At 45.4% G+C, this 23,178-nt stretch overlaps 1 protein-coding gene across 1 annotated transcript in view; it reads right to left on the bottom strand.

The window, feature by feature from the left end:
- Positions 1–2,051: 2,051 nt before the first annotated feature.
- The window catches only part of peli3 (pellino E3 ubiquitin protein ligase family member 3), a 34,768-nt gene continuing 13,641 nt past the window's right edge, over positions 2,052–23,178 (bottom strand). Inside the window, exons 2-7 of the mRNA XM_079490689.1 lie at positions 22,877–23,077; positions 18,308–18,437; positions 15,047–15,148; positions 12,753–13,010; positions 4,273–4,461; positions 2,052–2,851 (exon numbers count right to left, since the gene is read on the bottom strand). Coding sequence (XP_079346815.1) covers positions 2,252–2,851; positions 4,273–4,461; positions 12,753–13,010; positions 15,047–15,148; positions 18,308–18,437; positions 22,877–23,049 — 1,452 coding nt within the window. The 5' untranslated portion in view covers positions 23,050–23,077 and the 3' untranslated portion in view covers positions 2,052–2,251. The remainder of the gene's footprint in view (positions 2,852–4,272; positions 4,462–12,752; positions 13,011–15,046; positions 15,149–18,307; positions 18,438–22,876; positions 23,078–23,178) is intronic.

Raw genomic sequence — 23,178 nt, 5'->3', positions numbered from 1 at the left:
TCATGTGTAACCTAGTCATTTTTCCTCCAATGCATGGCTTTCTGATATTGCGTCATAGGCCAGTCAAGTCTATGGACTTTTAATGTTTGTTTGTTGAGCCTAATTATAAATTCCCTGTCCCCATCCTATAGTCTATGGACTTTAATGTTTGTTAAGGCCAGTAAATGAATATGTCATCTGGCTGATATAAATGCTGCCCTCACTGTGCCCCTCACTTCACGTGAGTGTGATTTTGACTATTTAATGACCACACCACGACTTATATTAGCCTAAATTTAAATTGATGTGATAATGAGACAAGATATAGCCTGGGATTTTTTTGTATAGTCATACGGCAAAATCTTTCTTACTGGTTCTAATCACTTGAGCCCTATTATAGACATTTTTACAGTTGAGTCAAAACCTCTATCAAGGTATTTGCTCAAAAATGTCCTAGATTCTGTCCATGTTGTCCAGCCCTAGCGCGCTCTCTCACGGACAGACAGAAGGTTGTGACAGGATGCCCACCAGGAGGCCAGTAGCTCTCCTGCCTCCATCACCAGGGGAAATGCACAACTCCAGTATCATCTTTGCTGCCTGTCAGCCACATAGTGGGTGCCCTTGATTTGTATCTCTGCCTCTCCCTGCGGACCCATAAATAAACATGTGCCCTGAAAGGATCAGCCCAAGGTGCGCCACGCTCACGATGCATCAAATGCATAATGTATTGAATGGAAATATCCTAATTTCAATAGACGGGGGGGTAATTTGCAGTGAATAATGGCGTAGGGGGAGCATTTGTGCTGTGGCCAGGAATGTGCAGGGTCTGCTCTTGGAAGCTAGCCGATATAAAAACACTGCAGGCAGAGTGCTTATGCTGCAGCTGCCTTCTGCATAGAGTGCAGCAAGAGAAATATCTGCTCTATTATCTTGGCCCATCATAGGTATCTGCATCAACAGAGTGAACTTATCTTTTGGTATATGGCGTTGGTACACACAGGGCTGGCCAAGGAAACACTGTTCTGTGGTGTTTGTTAATGTTAAATGTGACAGGCATTGGATATAAACTGATCTACATGCATTAGCATGACATTTGCATCGATCTGTCAGTCAGAAATGCAGGTAATTGCATCCCGGCATCTGTAAAGGGTAATTCCAACCACAGAAACTTTCCTCCGCAACGTTCCAAATGTTTCATTTGTGCTCAGTCGTACGATGGCGTTGCTACAGTAGCCAAAAAAGCAGATCTACTAGCTCACGTCATGTCACACCTGCGGCGTGTTGAGAGCTTGTAGCCTGGCGCGGCCAGACTCATAGCGAGGGTTCACTGATGTTTCCTGCGGGGAAGAATCTTCAGTGAATCTCCGCTATGAGGCTGGCCAAGCCAGGCTAGAGAGCTTGTAGATCGTATATGCCGTCGTATGACAAAGTACAAATCAGGCTCTATAATGGTTTCGTCTCGCTTCACATCGACCCTACCTGTGTTCAGCTGTCCTCATAGCAAATCTACCCTTCATCTCTCTCTCTCTCTCCCCCTTCCTCTGCATCTACTGTACACACGTGCACCCTAACCATCCACCTCCCTCCCTCCCTCTGCTCTCCTAGCGCCGACCGAGGCAGTCGAGTATTGGTGACCTTGAGTTATTTATAGCATGATGGTGGTGGTGGTGCTGCTGCAGACTGCTGGCTTGGCTGCACAGACACTCCTTAGGGTCTATAGCGAGCCCTGCTGTAGCCTGTACGTTTGCACATAAACACACACACACAGTACACACAGTACACACTGAGCAGAAGGAGCTATTCCCAGAGGGAATGTTTCATGTGGCTAGCACCTGCAGGCAGGGGGAGGGGGCTGGTTGGACTCCTGGGCCCTGTGACAATGTGGGACAAATACCACATGAACCCTACATCCCTAACTTCGGTATAGAGACTATTAGAGAGTAAGTGGTTAAAATACTTTAAAAATCTATAAACAATTGTATCCTTGAAAGTCCCCGAAACAGCTCTACTGTTAGAATGTGCAGGCGACAATTCTTTGTACCTCTCTAAAGATCAACAAACACGCATTTTCATTTCAGGACAATTTATTTACATCTCCATACAGCTCATGTTTAAGTCTCCCTTATCCATCCTTATGTGTTCCTCTTCCCATTCTTTTATTGGTCCTTTGTGTTTCCATCCTGTTCTGGAGTTTTTTTCTTTCCCTCACAGACAATCCATTGTCAGCAGTTCCACAACCTCTTGTCTCACCCTCCACCACCAGGCTCTGGCCTCAGTCCACCGGGCCCTGGAAGATGAGTTTGATGTGGCCCTGCTCCCCAGTTAGCCAGGTGCCACAGAAGGGGCAGGCCGCGTGGAAGGCGTGGGTCCCGTGGGGCAGTGGAATTTGGCTCCAGCCCACCACTGTTTTTTCAGAGCACACATGGCCGCAGGGGCAGAAGGCATGGGTGGGTGGCCCCGCATCCAGATACAGGCCGCCCTCGCAGCCCAGCCACAGGGGCACATAGGGCCCCACGCGCCGGCACATGGGGCACTCCCTTTCCCCCGTGCTGGCCGGGGCCGTACCCCCAGGCCCGGCGGGACCCTTCTCCTTGCGATAGCCCCAGTTGTGGTAACCATGCACGTGGCCACAGTTTACGTATACCCAGGGCTGCTTCTTGTCGACGATCTCACGCTGGGCCAGGCTGGGGAAGGCCAGGGTGTTGAAGCCCACGGGACACTGGGGCCGCGCAGCATTCAGCTCCTGGCGCAGCGACTCCAGCTGTTTGAGGGTGGGGGTGCGGCGCAGGCCAGCAGGGGTCCTCCACAGGAGGGTCGCTCCACAAAGATCAATCAGGGAACCATCCTGAAGGGTGTTTGACTCGTTATCCACCTGGGGAGGAAGAGGAGGAACCATGAAAGAAGATGAAATGCAGAGAGGGAAGGGAGGAAAGAACAGAGAGAATATTGTTTCATTGCTCAGAAATAATGATTCATTATTAATTTACTTTTAAAAATAAATCCATGAATGTCTCTTTGTCTATCTGCGTTGATTATTCTGTTAAATTACAGTAAAAATAACTACAAATGCAAATTAGAACAAAATTGAACGCTTTCACAAGGTATTAGGTATTATATTCTCAACACTTGTATACCCCCTGATCTTGACAAATGGTAGGAAAAGGAAGCGGATTTGATTGTGGTGTTTTGGGGTTAAATGGACAATGGATCAAGTCATCGCAACATTTGGACTTTATGTTTCCCCTCTTTGACTCTGATTGAATCCACATTGGCGGGTTTAAATGTTTGAGTGACAGCTCACAGCAGCACATCACAGCCATCAGAAGCGGCGAGAAATACAATTGCATTGCAGGTTATTTCTATGTATTTTGTATGACTTTGAAGTAACACAGTTGGAAGTGCTGCACTTTGGAAGTGCTGCCGCTTGGTCATTGGGGACTATTGTTGGTTGTGGCTTGTGTTGTGAGCATGATGTGCGTTGGTACCATTGTGGTTATGTGCTCTGTTGGAAATCGCATTGCAAAGGTTGAACTGTGAATGCGCATTATGTGTATTCTTGATGAATGTTGGAAATGTCATAGCACTTAAAAAGAGGAAAATAAGTGCACATGGAGCAAAATAGGCCAAAAAAGAGGCAATGAAACCGCACATAACCGTGACCTTGCCATACCTTAGCTTTTGCTGAATTGACCCCACTTTGAGAACCACCACTGACTGACTATGGTTTGATGAACTCTGCACTGGTTGGTTACTGTCCCCAGCCACCACTTGATGGCACTGTGGCCATCTTGCTCTATTGCAGACAATCTCCCAGGAAACATCAATCACCCCCCACCCCTCCAGAAGGATTTCGCATCATGTTCAGCTAGGTAGGATATGTGCAATCGAATACTTCTTTCAAAGGACAGTGAAACTGTTTTTGCAGATCAAGGTATTCTTTTTACGGTCTGGTCTATTCACATATACATGTAACCGGATTAATCAAGTCCTTGGAGTCCGAATCTGTTGATATTGTGCCTATTCCGTTCTTTTTTTAATACACATGCTTTCCATTACTTGTTTTTTTCAGCTACTACTCCAACCTAATTTCTAATTTAACCTAATCCTAATCTAATTTCTTGAGCCAACTCCCTCTCTGTATATTATCCCTATCATATAGATCTATCTATCTATGACACTCTGGGGTCATGTCAAGGTAAGAAAACCCCTCCCAGGGAAAAACTACCATCAGACCCTGGAGTCCTGTCCCCACTCACTCTCTCTCTCCCACATCCTCTGCTCCCTCTGTCTTACCAATTTTCCCCTCTGCTGAGCCGAGCGCGTCTCCCGCAGTGCAAAGACGTTCCCGCACACGGAGATCTCCCTCCACACGCCAGGCGCAGGCTCCGACACAAACTCCCCCGCCGGGTGCATCACCAGCACGCCATTGGTGGTCAGACCGTCCATTAAGCCATCCGATGTCCTCCATTTGGCAGCCCGCTCCTGAAAAAGGCCGCACACACACACACACACACACACACACACACACACACACACACACAGAGACAAGACACCAAGGTTAGGGGAGAATGCATAGAGACAGATTGCTGTGTTGGTGGTGGAGGAGAGAGGCTAGAAAAACAGCCAGCGTTGCTTTTCGCCGGTGCGGCTATATTTAGACAATGCCTACTATATATAAATATATACTGTATATAGCGACTGAGGAATGCACAGCAACGCTCGCACACAGCTCCAGTCCACACTCAACCCACTCTCCTTGTTCCATTTTATAGTTGCAGATAAATATGGAATTCAATACTGTCACCACAACTAACAAGAACACCTATTCTGTATCATACCCTCGCAATCACATCTCTCTCTCTCTCTCTCTCTCTCTTAGATACAATACAATACAGGTAATTATTACAATACAATGCTAGATAGATGCAATACAATTATCAACATAAATGAGTTGACATTCACATCGAATTAAGCACAGTACATTAATTATAAGACAGAAAACACTCTACAAACTAAACAAACTAAAACCAAACATTAAATAATTAAATAAAGCTGTTACAATCCTCTCTCTCTCTCTGTCTGTCTGTCTCTCTCTCATTCTCTCCACCTTCACTCCTACAGTAGCCCTCGCAGCCTGACTCTGCGTTCTGCCAAGGACGCTCTGTGTCGTGCCAGTCGAGCTAGAGAGGCATCCTGGGTGGGGGGATGATTATTCAGCCAGGCCTGCCTCCTTGCCGACAACCACGTGCGCCATTATCTCTCTCTCCCTGGCCCTGACAGTCTGAAACCAGTTACACAAGTGGCCGTGATGCTACTGTAGCGTGTGCGCAGCTTGTTGCTTGGCCGGTGCACCTCGCTCTGTTTGTCTTGTCTGTCCTAGTTCTGGGGGCTGGGGGGGGGGGGGGGTCGTGAATGATGCATGCGATTATGTCACGTTGTCGAGAGAGCTATTATAGGTGCTTCATTGGTTTCCGACTGGGTTCGACTCCTCAGACATGAAGGCAATATCGTGACCGTTTTAAACGTTTACGGTTCGTGTACGATTTTTTTTTTTTTGTAAGACAAAGAAAACAGCAAAAAAACATCTATTTTCTTTATTTTCGCACAAGACCATTGTCCACACAAAATATAATACAGGGTTAAATGGATAATCAGACTATTCGACTATCTTTTTCGTGTTGATTCATTGATATATAAGAAAAACAAAACTCGCTTCTCGATTGTGCACTTAACCTATGTACTGTACAGATTAAATGGCTTATTTTACCCAGCCCTACACAGACATCCCTCCCCCCACCCACCTCCAGACGACCGTGTGACATTAGTGGATGTACTCATGGTGGTGATGTCATTCCATCTGCCTTCCATTTGTTGTTGTTTCACCCTCTTTGCAGTATCTCCCTGAAACTACCCCCCACCCCCACCCATCCAGCTCCTCTTCAGGGAATACTGCTGAGCACCGGAACATATTTTATTACTGGTCACTGTGTGGCACTTGGCAGAGCGGTTTATGGAGCTTCCTTTTTTTTATGGAACGGCTCTTGAATGGCAAATGCTCCGGAGGCCCCATACTGTCGTCTCTAGCTCTTAGAAACAGGTGCCCGAGAGGTGAGACGTATGCCCGACCCATTGACAAAGAATGCCGTCTCCTGGATGCCATCCAGTGTTGATTTTGTCGACTAATACTATGACGAAAACTGTTCGTTGACTACCTTTTTGCACTGACGAAAAGGCTCAAAGGCATCAAGGCCCGCCAAAATACATTTTAGTCGAATAAATCAACTGTAGATTGTGTCGATATATGTATTCGACTAAAACTAGTCTAAAAATAAAACATTCCAGGTGACTAAAATATGACTAAAACAAAATGAAAACCATTCAAGAGACTTTGACTAAAACTAAAATCTTTGCTAAAATTTGCTCAACACTCAACACTGCAACAGTGCCTCTCTCCCAGCCCCCATGCAGCGCCACTCCTTCGCAGGAGCATGTCGTCCCTGTCCAGGCCAGTGCCAGCTCTCCCCTGCGCATTTTCCACACCGAGTTCACCTCAATGTGCATTGTGCATCCATCTCCAGCTCAATCTATACTTCATGCCGGAGGGGAGGGAGGGAGGGAGGGAGGGCGGGAGCGCGTTGGGAGTCAAAGTACCTCTCTCAGCCAGAATGGATCCAAATCGTATTATGTCAATGAGTAATGCTTGTTTTATACTTGGTTGCGCAGCATGTCGCGCACCGAGAATGGCCGATCTACAAGCTCACAACTGTGAGTTTGTCAATTTTGTGCCGCGCACATCTTTTGGTGCACGACACCGGTGCGCAAGTAGACCTATAAGTATAAAAATCACACCCGTGTGAACTGAGTGGTGCAAGGTCTTATATAGCCTGATCAGCTGTGGTCTGACGTAATGTCAGTGACCATAGAAACCATGCTCACCTGTACGTGGCCCCACGTACAGGTACACACATACATAGACACATAGATACAGACAAAGCTGGTTATTGGAGTGGTTTGCACCACTCAAAAATGGCCCTTTAGTAAACACCTCTCCCTGCCTGCCCCTGGGCTCTCTGCACAGTACTGTACTCCTTAACGGCTGCCATTGTTGGCCGAGATGATTGTAGCGGGTTTATATATATATATGGAGCACAAAGGCAGAGACACAGGCAAATGTGATAATGTACACTTGATGCATCCTGCGTGCGCGCGCACACACACACACGCACACGCACACGCACACGCGCACACACACACACATGCACACACGCACACACAGACAGGCAGACGCGCACACACACACGCACACACACACTAAAAGCCTCATTAGTAGCACTGGCATATACATCATCAACTGCGACTCTATAATCCCCATATGGATACAATTATTATCCTCTCCCATCTGCTTTGTGTTTGTTTATCTTCCTGCGTATTGTCTGTCTAAGCCCACGGCGCGATCTTATCATCACTGACCGTAAGCCTACTGTTTTACACAAGGCAGATATGGTCGCTGTCACACAGAAACACTTGTGTGTGTGTCCAGGACACTTGTTGCTCCAATGGATCCAGTGTGGACTGTGGAGTTATTACTTATTTAGTCCAGTGGACTGGAGAGCCGAAACGTTTGTCCGTATTTGTTCAAATATGAAATAAACTATTTGAACTGAAGTCTTGGTGTGTGCGACCTGGACTTTTGTCCAGTGGTTCCCAAAACGTTTTCATGTCAAGGACCCCCAGATTGACACTAATTAGCCTGTGGACCCCCATTTGAAAAGATATGCCAGGGACCCCCATGAGAGAAGATTTGTATGGCTCTAGCAGTTATTCTCAACCTGTAATGGCATTTCTATCTCTGAGACCACAATTTATATTACAAAATCAATGTTCATTTAACTCTCATTTAACTCATTTCACGCTCTCAAGAGTTACATTATTGTTAAACATCTGCATTACTTTACAAGAAGTCTACACAATTTGAGAACATAGAAGAATTATTATTTTGATCAACGTTTGCCTGTTATCTCTCCTAATGGTGCCAACGTCAATATAGCATGGAATTGTGGACAAAATTCTATCCCAACTACAACACAATATTTAAGTTTTATGTCTGTCTGAGAGACTAAATCAAATGGTGGTCCGTGGCTCAAATTCCAAATAAATAATGGGCCTTGATATGAAAAGGCCCATTGGGCCTTGATATTGAAAACCACTGATGTATCAAAAAATATATAAAAAGATGAAAAATATGGAGATTACAAGGCTTCTGCCAGATAGCGACGATATGGCGAGTGTTTGACAATCAACCCTTCTATCCGCCCACCCATCTGCCTGTAAGACCTGTGCCTTTTGTTAATTGGCCCTGATAGCATTATTCCTCTCACAAAGACAGAAAGAGAGCTCCTTGTTGCAGCTGTGTAGCTGGGCACCCCTCCAGACAGGTAACAACACACAATGATTTCTGTGCGTGCACGCATGCGTGCGCACGTGCGTGTGTGCGCGGGTGCGTGCGTGTGCACGTACACCAGACTCGGGGGGCCCACACAAAATGCTGCTGAGCTGTCTGAGTGAGTGCAGTGGTTCTCAAACTGGTTCTCAAGGACCCCCAAATTCATATACCGTAATAATATACATTATTGCAACTTTTTCAAACACTGTCAAGATTTTTCTAAAATAGCAGACGTATATCTGCTATTTTTTTATTTTTAATAGTTTAAAATATGGATAATGGGGTTAAAACTTTGCTGGGGACACCCTGGAACCTCCTCAAGGACCCCACTTTGAGAACCACTGATGTAGTAGAGCGAAAGAGAGCTGCATTGTGCTCCCTACTTTCATGGCTAAAAGCGATCTTCGCACACATACGAGTCTCACATAGCTGCTCACAGCTCTCTGCCATACCAATATATCTGGTGACATCTAAATTGTAGTATAGCTAAAACTGTGTGAAAACAGTTCGGAGATTTTCTTTTTTGTCAGGTGAAACCACCTGACTAATGAACGACTTTTCTAGCCTGATTGGCTGCCTCGTCTGCCAATAGGACACGGCATCCATGCACACACGCACACACCGTCGGGTCCGCACCGGCGTGGAAGGGCTGATTTCCGCACCACACCGCAACCAGCCAGCCACTCTACGCGACCGTCTACGCAACTCGAAGCGACAACAACTAATTTTATGAGCTAACTGCATGGACAGACAGCAGGAAAGCCACAACAAAACACAGTCATTGAACCACGGAGAGAACGTCTCCACCAAACGAACAAAACAAACGCAAACAATGGCCGCGACACAGAAACATAAACTAATAATAATACTAATATGGGGGGGGGGGGGGCACACACAACGGAGACAAGAACACAACGTGTTGGCTGTCGGACGGTTGGCTGTCGGATGATTAGTTGTGGGACTATTGGCTATCTGACTATTGGCTGTCGGACTAGTGGTTGTCGGACTATTGGCTGTCGGACGATTGGCTGTCGGACGATTAGTTGTGGGACTATTGGAATAGTGGGACTGTTAGTTGTCTGACTATTGGCTTCGGACAATTAGTTGTTGGACTATTGGTTGTCGGACTATTGGTTGTCGGTGCTACACCATAGTATGTACTGCTCTGTGCTGGTGTTACACTAAAAACTCAGCTTCCCATCATGCACCTGTGCACAGTGTGAAGCTCAACAGCGCCACTTTGTCACCTGTTTGTACTCTAAACAGACAGACAGACCAAGGGACACACATTGCTGTTCCTTGGAGTGGCTGCACCGCTCAAAATAAGGAGGGCATCAAGTATAGAACACTGGGGTCAACTGAAGTATAGGCTTTAAAAGCTCCTTTCCCCGTACATGCACATGGACGAACTGACAAGAATAGAATGAACCCCTCTCCTGTCCTTTTCTTGCACACTAATATGCTTGAGCTGTATCTAATACTGTGAAGGTGTTTACATTAAGTTAGGTGGCAAATACTGAAAAAATGCTGTGATGCATACAATATACAATTACATACATACACTGATGAAAAAAACAAATGTTTATTGTTGCTGTTATTTCCTATGCTGCTGCATTGTCTGAAGGAAACCAAACGAAAATAGGTTTGACTTTGAACTTGAAGTACCTGTACACAAGACAATAAAGTACAGCATTGAACCCTTGAACCTTGAACATATTAGATAAGTAGATACATTGACAAGGCTGTCTCTGATATGTCTGCCAGCAGACTAGAGACTACTGCCAGGAAATAACATGCACACACGACTGAAGGTCCTTTCAGACGGGGAGCGAGTGACGCAGGCACTGTTGATCTTGTCGGCTAAAACTATGACGTTGACTACCTTTTTTCACTGGCGAAAACTAAATAGAAACTAAATGAAAACTAAGCCACGGTGACTAAAACTAGGAGTAAATATATACTGACAATTTCGTCAACAGATAAAAACTAGACTAAAATGTTAGAGGAGAAGAAGTCATTCTATGCTTGGTAATATGCTCTGGCAAATTGACAATAGCAGATTGTCAGATTGATCAGCTATTTTCAGCATGAAACAAAGTGTAAAATCTGCCATTACAACGCTATCAAGGCATGCAAAAAATGCTTTTTTGTTGACAAAAACCAACTGTAGCTTTAGTCGACTAAAATTACACACTAAAACATTTCAGCTGACTAAAATACGACTAAAAGTAAATGAAGTTTCTTTCCAAAGACTATGACTACGGTAAACTAAAATCTAAATTTGCTGCCAAAAACAACACTGGACACAACCATTGTCGCCTGGATCAGCGACAGGTGTGCACATGAAGGGCGCGGGACGCGTAGCGTGAAAGAAAAAGCTCGCCACAATCCAGGTCTAGTCGACCGCGGGCGTGTGCACGAAACGAGCACGCGTGCGACAATTTCACGGGATCACGCCCATGAAAATTCGTAATTGCGTAATCGCTCCTGAACTTTTCTGCGCGTCCAAAATAAACGCACGCCTCTCATTGAAAATGAATTACTAGGCACGTCAGTTGCTCCCCATCTGGAAAGGCCTTAACCCGTCCCTCTCACACACACACACACACACACACACACACACACACAATAGACAGAAAGGTAGACGCCTCCTTCGGCTCTGGGGCGTCATGTATCTCGAGAGGAGGAAAGCTTTGGTGATGCACACGGAAGCTTGCCAAACTTCTGCGGAAAAAACGTATGCGTAAAACTGTATGCGTCGCTTCAATGAACTGCAGCGACCAATGAGGCTTCTAGGTTTTTATATCTATGGCGTACACGCAGACACACATGTACTCACACACAAACACGCACTCACACACACACGCGCACACACACACACACACACACACACACACACACACACACACACACACACGTACACTCTGTGTACCCTTGGACGGCCTAACAACTACCAAGCCAATTGCAGATCAATCGTCCCTCCAGGCTAAGGGATGTAGTGAGTTACAGCTTTGTCTGACCCCGGCCATCTTTAAAAGATGTTGTGCCAAGGACCCCATACAAGATTTGTGGTGTTAAAAATGTCAAAAGATATTCTAACATTTTCAATGAATGTCAACATTTTTTTTTAAATAGCTGACTATATAGGGACCTGGGGGTCCCCGGACCCCACTTTGAGAACCCCTGCTTTCAGACCACATACCACAATAACTCTGAAAGAGTTACAGCCACATTCAGTGTCCATTTGGTTCCTATTCCTGACTATCCATCATTTATCAGGGGACCGCCTGGAACTCCCTCAAGGACCCCTGTGGGTCCCCAGACCCCACTTTGGGAACCACTGCTTTACAGTACTCCACATGAAAAGTCCCTTGAGATAACTTCTATAGAGCGCCGCTACACGAATACAGTTGCCTTGATTACACTAAACCATTCATAAACTCCACCATTTGATTTCCCAGTGTGTCATTTTCTGCATTATAATTCTCTTTCAAATCAAACATCTGGTTATGCACTGTTAGATTCCACCATAGTGCAGAGTAGCAGAGAAAACAACTCTCCATGAGGGAGTGTGCACAGTTAAAGCACTCCAAATAACAATCAACCTGACAAGACACTCAATAAAGAAAAAACACATGCGAGAAACTGCAGAATCTAATGAAAGAGCACGGGGAGTCGCATAATTATAATGGCTAGCATTATTTAATAACGTCTCTTTCAAATCAAGAAATCCCAAGATATGACTGGAAAATGTTGCTCTCTTCATGTAACCGTTATTACATACATACGTTACAACATAGCGTGATCATGTTATGTCAGTACACTATAAGAAATAATGGGACCATGAACATTTCATATCCAGGAATTCACATCATAGTCACACAGTGACTGTCCTCTAACTAATTGTACACAACGTCGCTCATTGCCCATACTAGGTCCAGGAATATACTGGGTTTTGACACAGTTCTAGTTGTAACCACTCTATTGTCTATTCTTGGTCATCTCCTTTTTGAGGGGCGCTTCAAAATCTTTTGAAAATAGTAGATCTACAAGCTCACAATGCGTGAGCTTGTAGATCTGCTCTTTTCAAATGGCCGACCTATATAGGGTTGAAGTGGTTAATGTATGTTTTGTAATCAAAATTAAAATCTCCAAAGTAACTAGTAACTAAAGTTTTCAAATAATTGTAGTGGAGTAAAAGTAAAAATGTTGGCTCTGAGATGTAGTGGAGTAGAACATTTGATTTACTCAAGTAAAGTATAAATACCTCAAAATTGTACTTAAGTAAATGTACTTAGTTACTTTCCACCACTGGTGGACAGTTACTCACCCCCAGGAAGATGTTCTTGGAGGAGTCGAAGCCGGCGGCGTAGATGCGGGCGGTGAACGGGGCGGTGCGCTCGCACATGATCCGACAGGCGTAGCGGGAGATGGTGCTCTGGGCCGACTGGCCACCGCCGCCCCCACCGCCTACGCCCTCGCCCACTGCCCCCAGGCCCTGCCCGCTGCCACCACCACCACTGCCACCTCCGCTGCCCGCTGTGTCCGTCACCACAAAGTCTATCATACTCTCTGTTGACCGGCCAATCTGCATGGGGGGGAAGCAGAGGAAGGCTGAAGTCAATAGACTGGAATTACAATGGAAGAGAATAGAACAGTGGTGGATTTAGACTATTCTTTGGAAAGTGTCTCAATTTGAATGCAGAAATGCATTGATATTAAAAAGAAAATTAACTTTGTGATTTGTATTTTTAAATACTTTAGTATTTGTTAATGTGGTGTTTAAGCAAGTACTTTAACTCAAATATAACATTTAACAGAGCAGCTTTCACTTGTAGTTGAGTCCTGGTCTTTGACCAGGACTATCTGTTCTATACTTTGACTCAAGCATTGAGGATGAGTACTTTGTCCACCACTGGAATAGAATACAATTGAAATCCATTTTAGGACTGTTCAAAGAGTTGTGAGCCCCTTTGGTTGCATGGAACAAGGTACAGTAACAGTACAGTACAGTACAGAACAGTGAAGAAAAGAAACATCACAGGGCAACTGAGCTGACATCTGCTTTTACAAAATACGTTAAAGGGGATTTCCCACTGTAGCTTTCGCTGTATGATGGGCAACAAGGTGCGATATGATCCCTCTTTGGTTTTGGCTTGGAATACTGCGGAGAGGTGAATAGTGTGCAGAACCCAGCATGCATTGCTGCCAAACTCTGCTTTAAATGTGATATTGCTGGTGATATTGGCTACCTTACTAACAAACAACTGTCACTTACTTCTATCATGTGTGCATCTTATGATATTTAGTCGACTAAAACTAGACTAACACTAAGACATTCCATGTGACCACAATTTGACTAAATCCAAATGAGACTAAAACTAAAATCAAAATTTGCCATCAATATCAACACTTGGGGGCCGTGGCAGGCAGGCAGATCAACAGGCATATAGATTGGAGTCTGCTGGAGTTGGGTCCCTCCACATGATGTGTGGATGAGAGATGGATGGCTGGAGAGCGGCTGGGAGCGGTCGAGTCTGACTCATATTTCCCCTCATTTGTCCTGTATCTTCCATTCCCTTTCTTCCGTCCTTCTCCTCCTTCTGGCTTCTATTTTCTCCTCTACGACCCCTGCATTCACCCCCTCCTCCTTTCTCCTCTACGACCCCTGCATCCACCCCCTCCTCCTTTCTCCTCTACGACCCCTGCATCCACCCCTTCCTCTACGACCCCTGCATCCACCCCCTCCTCCTTTCTCCTCTACGACCCCTGCATCCACCCCTTCCTCTACGACCCCTGCATCCACCCCCTCCTCCTTTCTCCTCTACGACCCCTGCATTCACCCCCTCCTCCTTTCTCCTCTACGACCCCTACATCCACCCCCTCCTCCTTTCTCATCTATACCCCAGCATCCACCCCCTCCTCCTTTCTCCTCTACGACCCCAGCATCCACCCCCTCCTCCTTTCTCCTCTACGACCCCTGCATCCACCCCCTCCTCCTTTCTCCTCTACGACCCCTGCATCCACCCCCTCCTCCTTTCATGACGCTGCACTGTTGAGGCTTGGGCTAGCTAGATGACAGATACTCCGGGTGACACGACTATTTCTGGCTAGTGTGTGTGTGTGTGTGTGCGTGCGTGCGTGCGTGCGTGCGTGCGTGCGTGCGTGCGTGCGTGCGTGCGTGCGTGCGTGCGTGCGTGCGTGCGTGCGTGCGTGCGTGCGTGCGTGCGTGCGTGTGTGTGTGTATTTGCACGTGACAGCTGTGTGCAGTGCATGCGAGCAGGTTCAACAAGGCGGCACTCGGCCGTCTCTCCCCTATTTTGAGTTCAAGCGCTCTATTTCCAGAGTAGGTCAGAGCTGAAAGCGTTGAGCTGGCACGTGAGGGAGTGTGTGTTCCTGTGCGTGTGTGTGTCGGTGGGGAAGAGTGCACCTGCACATGTCGGAGTGTTTTGTCTGTGTCTATACAAAGTAGGTAATTTTGTGTGTGTGTGTGTGTGTGTGTGTGTGTGTGTGTGTGTGTGTGTGTGTGTGTGTGTGTGTGTGTGTGTGTGTGTGTGTGTGTGTGTGTGTGTGTGCGTGTGCGTGCGTGCGTGTGTGCGTGCGTGCGCAAGCAGCAGGGCTGACCTGGAACATGTCTGTGTTGGTGTCATGGGTGTATTCCACGATGACAGAGTGACTGCGGGACAGCGTGTAGGAGATGCTGTGCTGGCTCTTGTTGCTGAGGGCCTGTCGATGCAAAACACATTATACACATCACACACACACACACACACACACACATGGCAAGGACACGCGCAAGCTCGGCCTTCTGGGAAAGAGCCTGCATGCATACGTGGATTACCGGTCCCCTTGCTTAACCCTGAGGACCTGATTCTACAAAAGTTTTCTGAAAAAAACTATCAGTGTGGTGCACTGGTCGACTGGTGCTCAAACTGTTTCACGTCAAGGGACCCACATAATTATCTGGATTTGACCCCCCATCTGAAAATATGTTATTCCAGGGACCCCCCCCCCCCCCCAGATGCAAAGATATGAGTTAAAAACGTTCACCGTGAAAGAATATATATTCAAAGATTTGCACACATTTTCACAATTTTTCTAAAAGAGCTAGGCTATGCTTTTTTTCAACAGATAAAGTTTAAAATAATGGTTAAAGTGGTTAAAAGCTATAAGGTAACGCAGATGTGTCCTCAGGTCTAAATGTGAAACTAGCCCAAAGTCGCTTATAATAAGCAGAACTGGCAACACTGCAATGTTGTAATGCTCATTAAACACTGCAAAATCACATGAAACGCATAACAATAAGACTCATTTCAAATGCTATTCTGATGTGTGTTCTCACTTAGATTTCATAATTTAGGTCGATTCCGCATAAGTAAGTCCCATGGGCAGGTCAAAGGAGGCTGGGGGGTAAGCTTTAGGCACAATGGACCTATATTCCGAAATACAAGTGAGAACACCAAAATAACAATAGCATTTTGATGAAGTGTGAAGATATGTTTTAGAGGCATTCAATAACAATCATGAAATAGGTCAGTAACGGAAACAAACAAACACCGTTTTGTTTCATGAAATCCTATCAAAGTAACGAGTGCCAAAGGTTCTTTCTTCTTTGTCAAAAGAGGCTGGTATTCCCCTTATACCGGGAAGTCATGAATTGATATAACTTTTTGATGGACAAAAAGATGCATTCATAGCAGTGTACTGTACACGGGTGAAGAACAGAGATTGCGGAAACACAACGACAGTCACCGCTGGCAACAAGTGGTATCGTGTAACAGGCCCCTATTTTCCTGGGCTAGCTCATAAATAGCACGTTATTATTTATAGCAATATCCTCAGGGGGGACCTGTTAACATTATCAACACAGTACAAAAGGAGATTCCAGTCAAGTCACACGCCGCAAGCGCAAGAGCTCTCATTTCGTTCCCGTGGTCTATCCTCTATACTCTATGTACAGAGTGCCGTAGCACTCTGTACATAGGAAAGGAAGGAAATAATGTGTAATTCAAACCAGACTGGAATGTCTAGTGTGGCTAAGTACTTTTTATTATTTGGATTATAATCCCCATAAGGGGATTTTAGATTAGCCTCATAAGAACTGTGTTTGAAAAATAAACAAATCATCCCGGCCGTTTCACTCATATGGATATGAAGAATCAACTGAGAGAAAACACGAATTAGTTACATTTTCGCTAGAAACAGATATGTATCAAATATGAGTGACTGACTGTCTTAAACGATACAGACACCTCCCCGACAATATTGCCGGGTTTGTTTATTTTTGGACCACAATTCTTATATGAGACGATTTTAAGATGACCCCATGTTATTCTCCATAGAGAAAAACGTCTGCGAACCCCTTGGAACCCAGGGGCTGATCGAGTGACGTCAGGACTTCAGCACTCTATTTATTAGGCCACAGACCCCAATTTGCTACAATATTTTTTCTCATTCCCTGAAGAAGACCTTCCGAGGTCAAAATGGTTGGTGGTTCTTTATCTTCTATATTTATTTTCCAAGGCCAGCAGCACCTCACCAACACTGGTGTGCGCCCTTCTCCTGTTTATCATGGGGACCCCAATCTACACTGTGAAATCCACAGGAGGGGTCTAGCTGGATCCCGGATGGTCCAGGCGTTGAGAAACAGTGTGTTAGATCATACATGGGCAACTGGCGGCCCGGTTAATGCAGCATTTAATGCAGCCCTCAGGTTAATATCAGAATACTGATATATTATTGATTTCAACTGTTACAATTCCAATTCCAAACATGACCCACTTTAATTAATTATAAGTCTGTAGCTTACTGACTAGTATTACAATCTTATTGTCTTTTTTACGTCCAATGTATTCGTTATTTAGTTCATATAAGTTAACATGACTATAATTAAAGCCATTTGAAAGGCATTTGAAATCAAACTTTTCAGGATTCCAATAGCAAAAAATAATTCAGGATTTCAATTCAAATATAGCAAAAATAGCTGATCTGCAAGCTTTGAGCTTGTAGATCGGCTATTTTTGCTACAACAGTAATCTGCAATGTGGCCCTCTGGAGTGAGTGTGGAAATATAGTGGCCCTGGCCTGTACCACAGCTCCGTTAGCTAACAACACACAAGAATGTGGGATATCCCCATATTTATCCTGGGGTTTCCTAAAGCCCTCTCCAGAGCAGGGTTATATCGCCTGTACTTTTCAGGATCATCCCCCAAAACACTGAGGGGTCAAGATCACCAGTGTGAAAGGAGGTTAGGACCAAAGCAAGGGAATGTTCGTTGTCCAGCCTAATCCGCTTGTGTGCTCGAACTGTTCCCTGCTGTCAGTGTTTTAAAAGATTCTAACCCTAGGCTCTTCAGGTGTGAATCCTCAACACAGGGCTTACTCTAAACCCGCCGGAGGATAAATTTGAGAGTGAAACGAGGTTAAGGTAGCCCTGGGCTTTCTGTAGCCTATAGTGTTTAATTTGGCCTAGAGCTTAGAAACGCAAAATTCCTAAAGAAAATCTACAAACGACAGCATGTTCAAGGGTCCTCTTTCAGCTTGGGGCTCGTGGAATCTAGCCTGGCTAATAAGCCAGACCGAATCAGCCGTTGGCAAAAAAAAATTGTCTGGCTTATTAGCCAGGCTACGTGGAATCCTCAAGCATGTTTTATTAATGGTAAAAAATGGTAAATGGTGCGTTTATATAGCACCTTTATCCAAAGCGCTCTACCATGGGCTCACCCATTGTTACCTCCCTAATTGCCGGCCCCACAGAAAATAGCAGATCTACAAGCCCACAACTCATCATGCTACGTGTTGTGGGAATGCGAACGCAAATAAAAGCCTGGGTTTCCGAGGCTAGTACTAATGAGCCATCCCATGACCCAATACGAACTCTCTTACCTTTGACACCAGAGGGGTGGAGACATTGTGGATGACATCAGGTTTGACACCGTTGGCTTTGGGCCTCTTGTACAGTGCGAGACGACTTCTCCTGCGACCCTTGTCCCCGTTGACCAGAGAGCCATTGTGCCTGTGTGCACAAACAAAATGTAGTTGGATCTTTAAACGTTATGATGAACCAGGTTTAGAAACAATTTCAGTAAAGTAAAGGTGAATGGCATAGATAGATGAATACAAATGTCAAAAATGCCCAAATGCCATTGGCTTCACTGTGGTAAAAAGAAAACAAGAAATAATGAATATAAAACGGCACAACACCAACCGAACAACCCACCAGAGCTTTCAATACATATTCCAATCCAAATTTACAAACTTGTGTGCAATTCCATTTTAGTCCCACTCCCACCCGTTCCCGCTGGATTTCTGTCCATTTCCCAGAATGTAGATGACATGCTTGCTTTCCATATCTCTCCCCCCCACCCCCCTCTCTCTCACTCTGTCATCTCCTTTCTCTGCTCCCGTAATGGTTTCATCGCATACCGCCTGCAGCGTACAGTATATTTTACCGCCCACAGCTAAGTTTAAGTACCGTCTGCTCCCACAAATATTTCCATTGGGACCCAAATACAAACAGAAACACAGAATCAGCCTTCACAGCACCACGGACAGCGGCACAGCGGGCTGCGCTTACTGCTTGACAGTTGGTTACTTATTCATAAATGGATGCATATACTTGTCAGTAACAATGTTTCAAAATGAAGTTCTCTTCCTCCAGTTCATTTCCATTGTTATCAGTAACAATTGAAAGAAGCTGCCTGCGCATACTCAACGCTGTGCAAAGATCGAAGTTATTCGATACTGAATTGCTTCAGTGTTACAACCTGAATTGCACATTTCCTTTTTTCTACCTTACTTACTTACTCAAAGCTTAAGCCTTGGTGTCTCTCTCAACCTGCTCCTCAGGTACACGAACCAGGGTGATGACCCCCCCAGACCCCCAAGCTCAGCTTCTTCTCAGCCCTGAGTCCGTTCTCCTGTGACATGCTGTGAATGCTGGACCCTAGAGCCTGCCCTAAGTCCCTGACCACTGCACTACACCAGAATGCTATGTGCCGTACTAAACTTCCAAGCATGAGTGAGAAGATGTCAGCCAGGAGAATAAGGCTGGTCGGTGCCATTGATACTGGGAGGAAAGTACTGGCCAGCTAGCCAGATGTATGGAGGATGGAGATGACTGGAGGGCACTAGAGGGCTCATCATAAACTAGAGAGTGAGAGTCGGAGGCTCTATCTCTCTATCCATGGGTTCCAATCAGTTACACAACTGATGAAGTCAAGTAGAAGATGGCTCAAGGTAGGAACTTTGTTTTTTGCTTCTTTGCTGCTGCAGCTGCTGCTTGTGTTGTATTCTGTGTGTGTATATACTAACCCTTGGACTGCCACCCCTAATAGCAGCTTTTCAGTGCCTTCTGTCAGCTCAGATTTTAATTCATCATTTGAATGCAAATAGAAAAATCTGTGATATACACAATATATCTCATTTTAATACGGCAAGTATATAGTATTAGACACCCATTTGCTATTTCCTTTTGGTTCGAGGGAAAAAAAACCTAATCTTAACCCATGGAATGGTGCATGAACCCCCAGCACTATTGTGTCAGGTAGGTCTATGATGGACCCACCCGACACAATAGTGGTGGTCCTCAGATTGCTCTTAGTCAGGATGGTGGTCCCTGGGTCAAAATCAGTTGAAACCCCCTGTCATAAAGCAACCAGTGAATGTGATAGTATATAAGCATATGGGCCAATGCACAACCTCTCGGTTTAAATGAGGACATAAGTGTTGTACTATAAATAAATTACAGTACATTGCATATGCTCTGTGCTTTGTGATGACTCTGCCTTTTGTATGCATTGTGTTGCATTCTGTTCCTATACATACGGTGTATTTTACAGAATCTCGTATCTAAGTATCTTCTTTCTGGTGTTCCCTGTCTGGCTGTCTCAGGGGACACGCATGTCTTTTGTTTTTTGTAGCAGCGCCAATATAAGACAACAATTCCCCTGAGGTTTAGTCACTGAAATGTTTGGAGACATTGTGGATGACTGAATTGCCACAGGTGTTGTGACAATGCACAAAACCTGTGTTGTGCCTTAGGCAATAATATCAGAGCTCTGTCACATTTACTGGTTACACTATACCCAATCTGGGAACCCATCGGCAAAAAAGGTCTTAACCCATTTTGGGCGGGAACCCCTTTTGGTGTTAGCATTATGTTATGCTTTAGCTATTGAAAAATAGCAGATCTACAAGCTCATAGCGCGCCACCGAGTGGCGCGCTACGAGCTTGTAGGTCTGCTATTTTTGAAAAATCGAAGAACGACTGACATAGAAACATAGCTTTTTCAGAAAACTGTCAGGATGTAGAAGACATTTTTAGAATCGGATCTCAGGTCAAAATGGGTTAAGAGCCCCATTGCCCCCGCCGGCGGGGGCAGCGGCTGTCCACCTCTGAACAGCGCTCAGCGGGTCAGTGGAGAGACCCAATTGGTCTCCGGTTCCAACTCCGATGTTGCAGATTTACCCCCTTTACCCCCCTGGGGTTTAAGAGGTTAAGGCAAAAAGCTTGCAGTGTAGAGTGTGTGGAATTGTGGATGCTGCTTTATTCATTTCCCACTCGGCCCCAGCAGCATGCCTGAGCTTTAGTGATGGATTGGTTGGTTCACGTTTCTGTCAGTAACAATTGAGAAATGCATCCAAATGTCAGACCTGCCCCCTTGCTTTGCTTTGGTGTTGTAATCACCAGCTTTGATGGTGATTACAATGATTTTTGATGATGTTTGTGGACTCCATGCTCTGCTCCATGCTGCACCAATGACATGCAGGACCCACCGTTTTTCTTTTTACCACCCATTCCCGCCCGCAGTAACTTAAAGACCACCTGCTCCTGTAAGATTTGTGCTGGGTTGGGCTACATCGGGAACCAAATCCCAATGCAGGGCTGTACTCTTCACAAAAGAAGCGGTTGTGTATCGGAGGAGACATGTAGTCTACATCTTCCCCAAAACCAAGAAGTAGGGGACCGGGACCACCGGGACTATGGTATGATTTCTGGTTAAGCAGAATTCACTAAGGGAATGGCATAGAAAATAAAGGTTCAATCCAACTGAAATGGAAATGTCTGTGATATAATGTGATGAGAAATGGACCACAGCGTGAAATGAAAGAAGCTAGAGGCAAATGGCAAATATTCCCAGCTGTACATGGAAGTCGGATTTGCCCATTCGCCGCTTTCCTCCATTCCCACATGCAGCTGAAATGCCCCTTGTTTTATTTCCACAGCTATATGATAATCCCAACCCAGGCAGGCAGCGTATGGTACAGTATATGGAACCACATTCAAAACCCGCTCATGTTCTATTAGCTGCTGAGAAGCCATGATTGGATGGACCTCGTAAAATGTCGGTGGCTGGAAGCAAAGCCCCCTCCCCCCCCCGCCCCCTCCCTATCCCCCCCCCCAAGCACGTGGACGAGGAACCGAGCCATTCTCATAATCCATCAGCGTACAGATCAATAGGGCAAGGAGTGAATATAATATAACACCTGCGTCTCTGGGCCTGGAACAGCAGGAGAGCATCATACCACCAAGTCTATATGTAGATGATGTGCTTCATGCTTTCTCTCTATCTGCCACCCCCCGTCTCTCTCTCTCACTATGTCATCTCTTTTATCTCCTCCCCTAATCATATCATTTTATATATCACTCCTTTTCAGTCTCCCTGTTACTCTTTCTCTGCTCGTCCTCCGTCATTCTCATCCTCTCTCTCTCTCTCTCTCTCCTTCACCTTCATTTGCCTATGCATGCTTCCTCTGCGCACTGTGTGTGAATGACATCTTTGTATGGAGTCAAATGAGCTCTTTTTCTGTGTGCTGCTCAACCAGAAAAAAAATATATAGTGTGCGTACTGCAGGCCCTTCTACAAGATGCAGGCAGGAGGGGTGGTTTAGTTAGACTAATTCAGATGGAAGATTTGCATGGGTGCACATGAGGATGGCAACGCACATAGCCAACGTATAGACTTAGAATAGGTCGTTATGGTAAACATGTCTAAATGACGTGTACTGTACGAGTACGTCGTGTAGTGCAGTGACTGTGTTGTTTTTCTATTTTAGTTTAGTCATAGTCTTTAGTTTGGAATGAAACTTAATTTAGTTTTAGACACATTTTAGTCACCTGGAAGTCTGTTAGTCTAATTTTAGTCGACTGAAATGTATTTTGGCGGGCCTTGATGGCATCGTAATGGCTGATTTTACACTTGCTGATCTACAGCTATTTTCAGCATGCAACCAAGTGTAAAATGACTTATACTGGATCTCTTGTCCACTAGTCGCTTCCTAACATTTTATTTGTTGACGAAATTGTCAATATAATTAGTCTTAGTTTTAGTCATCATTGCTTAGTTTTCATTTACCGGTAGTTTCCATTTAGTTTTCGTCAGCGAAAAAAGGTAGTCGACGAACATTTTTCGACTTAGTATTAGTCGACAAAAGTCAACACCGGTGTCTCACCCCAAGACGATTAGCTCGCCGTACTTGACGGGCTCCTTGTCCCCCGGGAAGACTCCGTCGTGGGGCTGCGAGCTGGAGCCCAGAGGAGGCGAGGGCTGGCTCTTGTTGCAGGAGGGACGCAGCTCCAGAGAAGGGGGGGGACACAGGGCCTCTGAGCTGCCCTCCAAAACCATGCCCACCGGCCACAACGGGGACTCAACGCTGCATGGGCAACAGAAAGAGAGAGAGGGAAAGACAATTTACAATTTAGGCCTTAGCAGATGCTCTTAATCCAGAGCGATTCACAGTTACTTACAGTAATA

This window comes from Electrona antarctica (assembly GCF_951216825.1).
Source record: "Electrona antarctica genome assembly, chromosome: 21".
Taxonomy (NCBI): domain Eukaryota; kingdom Metazoa; phylum Chordata; class Actinopteri; order Myctophiformes; family Myctophidae; genus Electrona; species Electrona antarctica.
The sequence above is the reverse complement of the archived record's forward strand: the minus strand, read 5'-3'. Positions and strand labels throughout refer to the sequence as shown.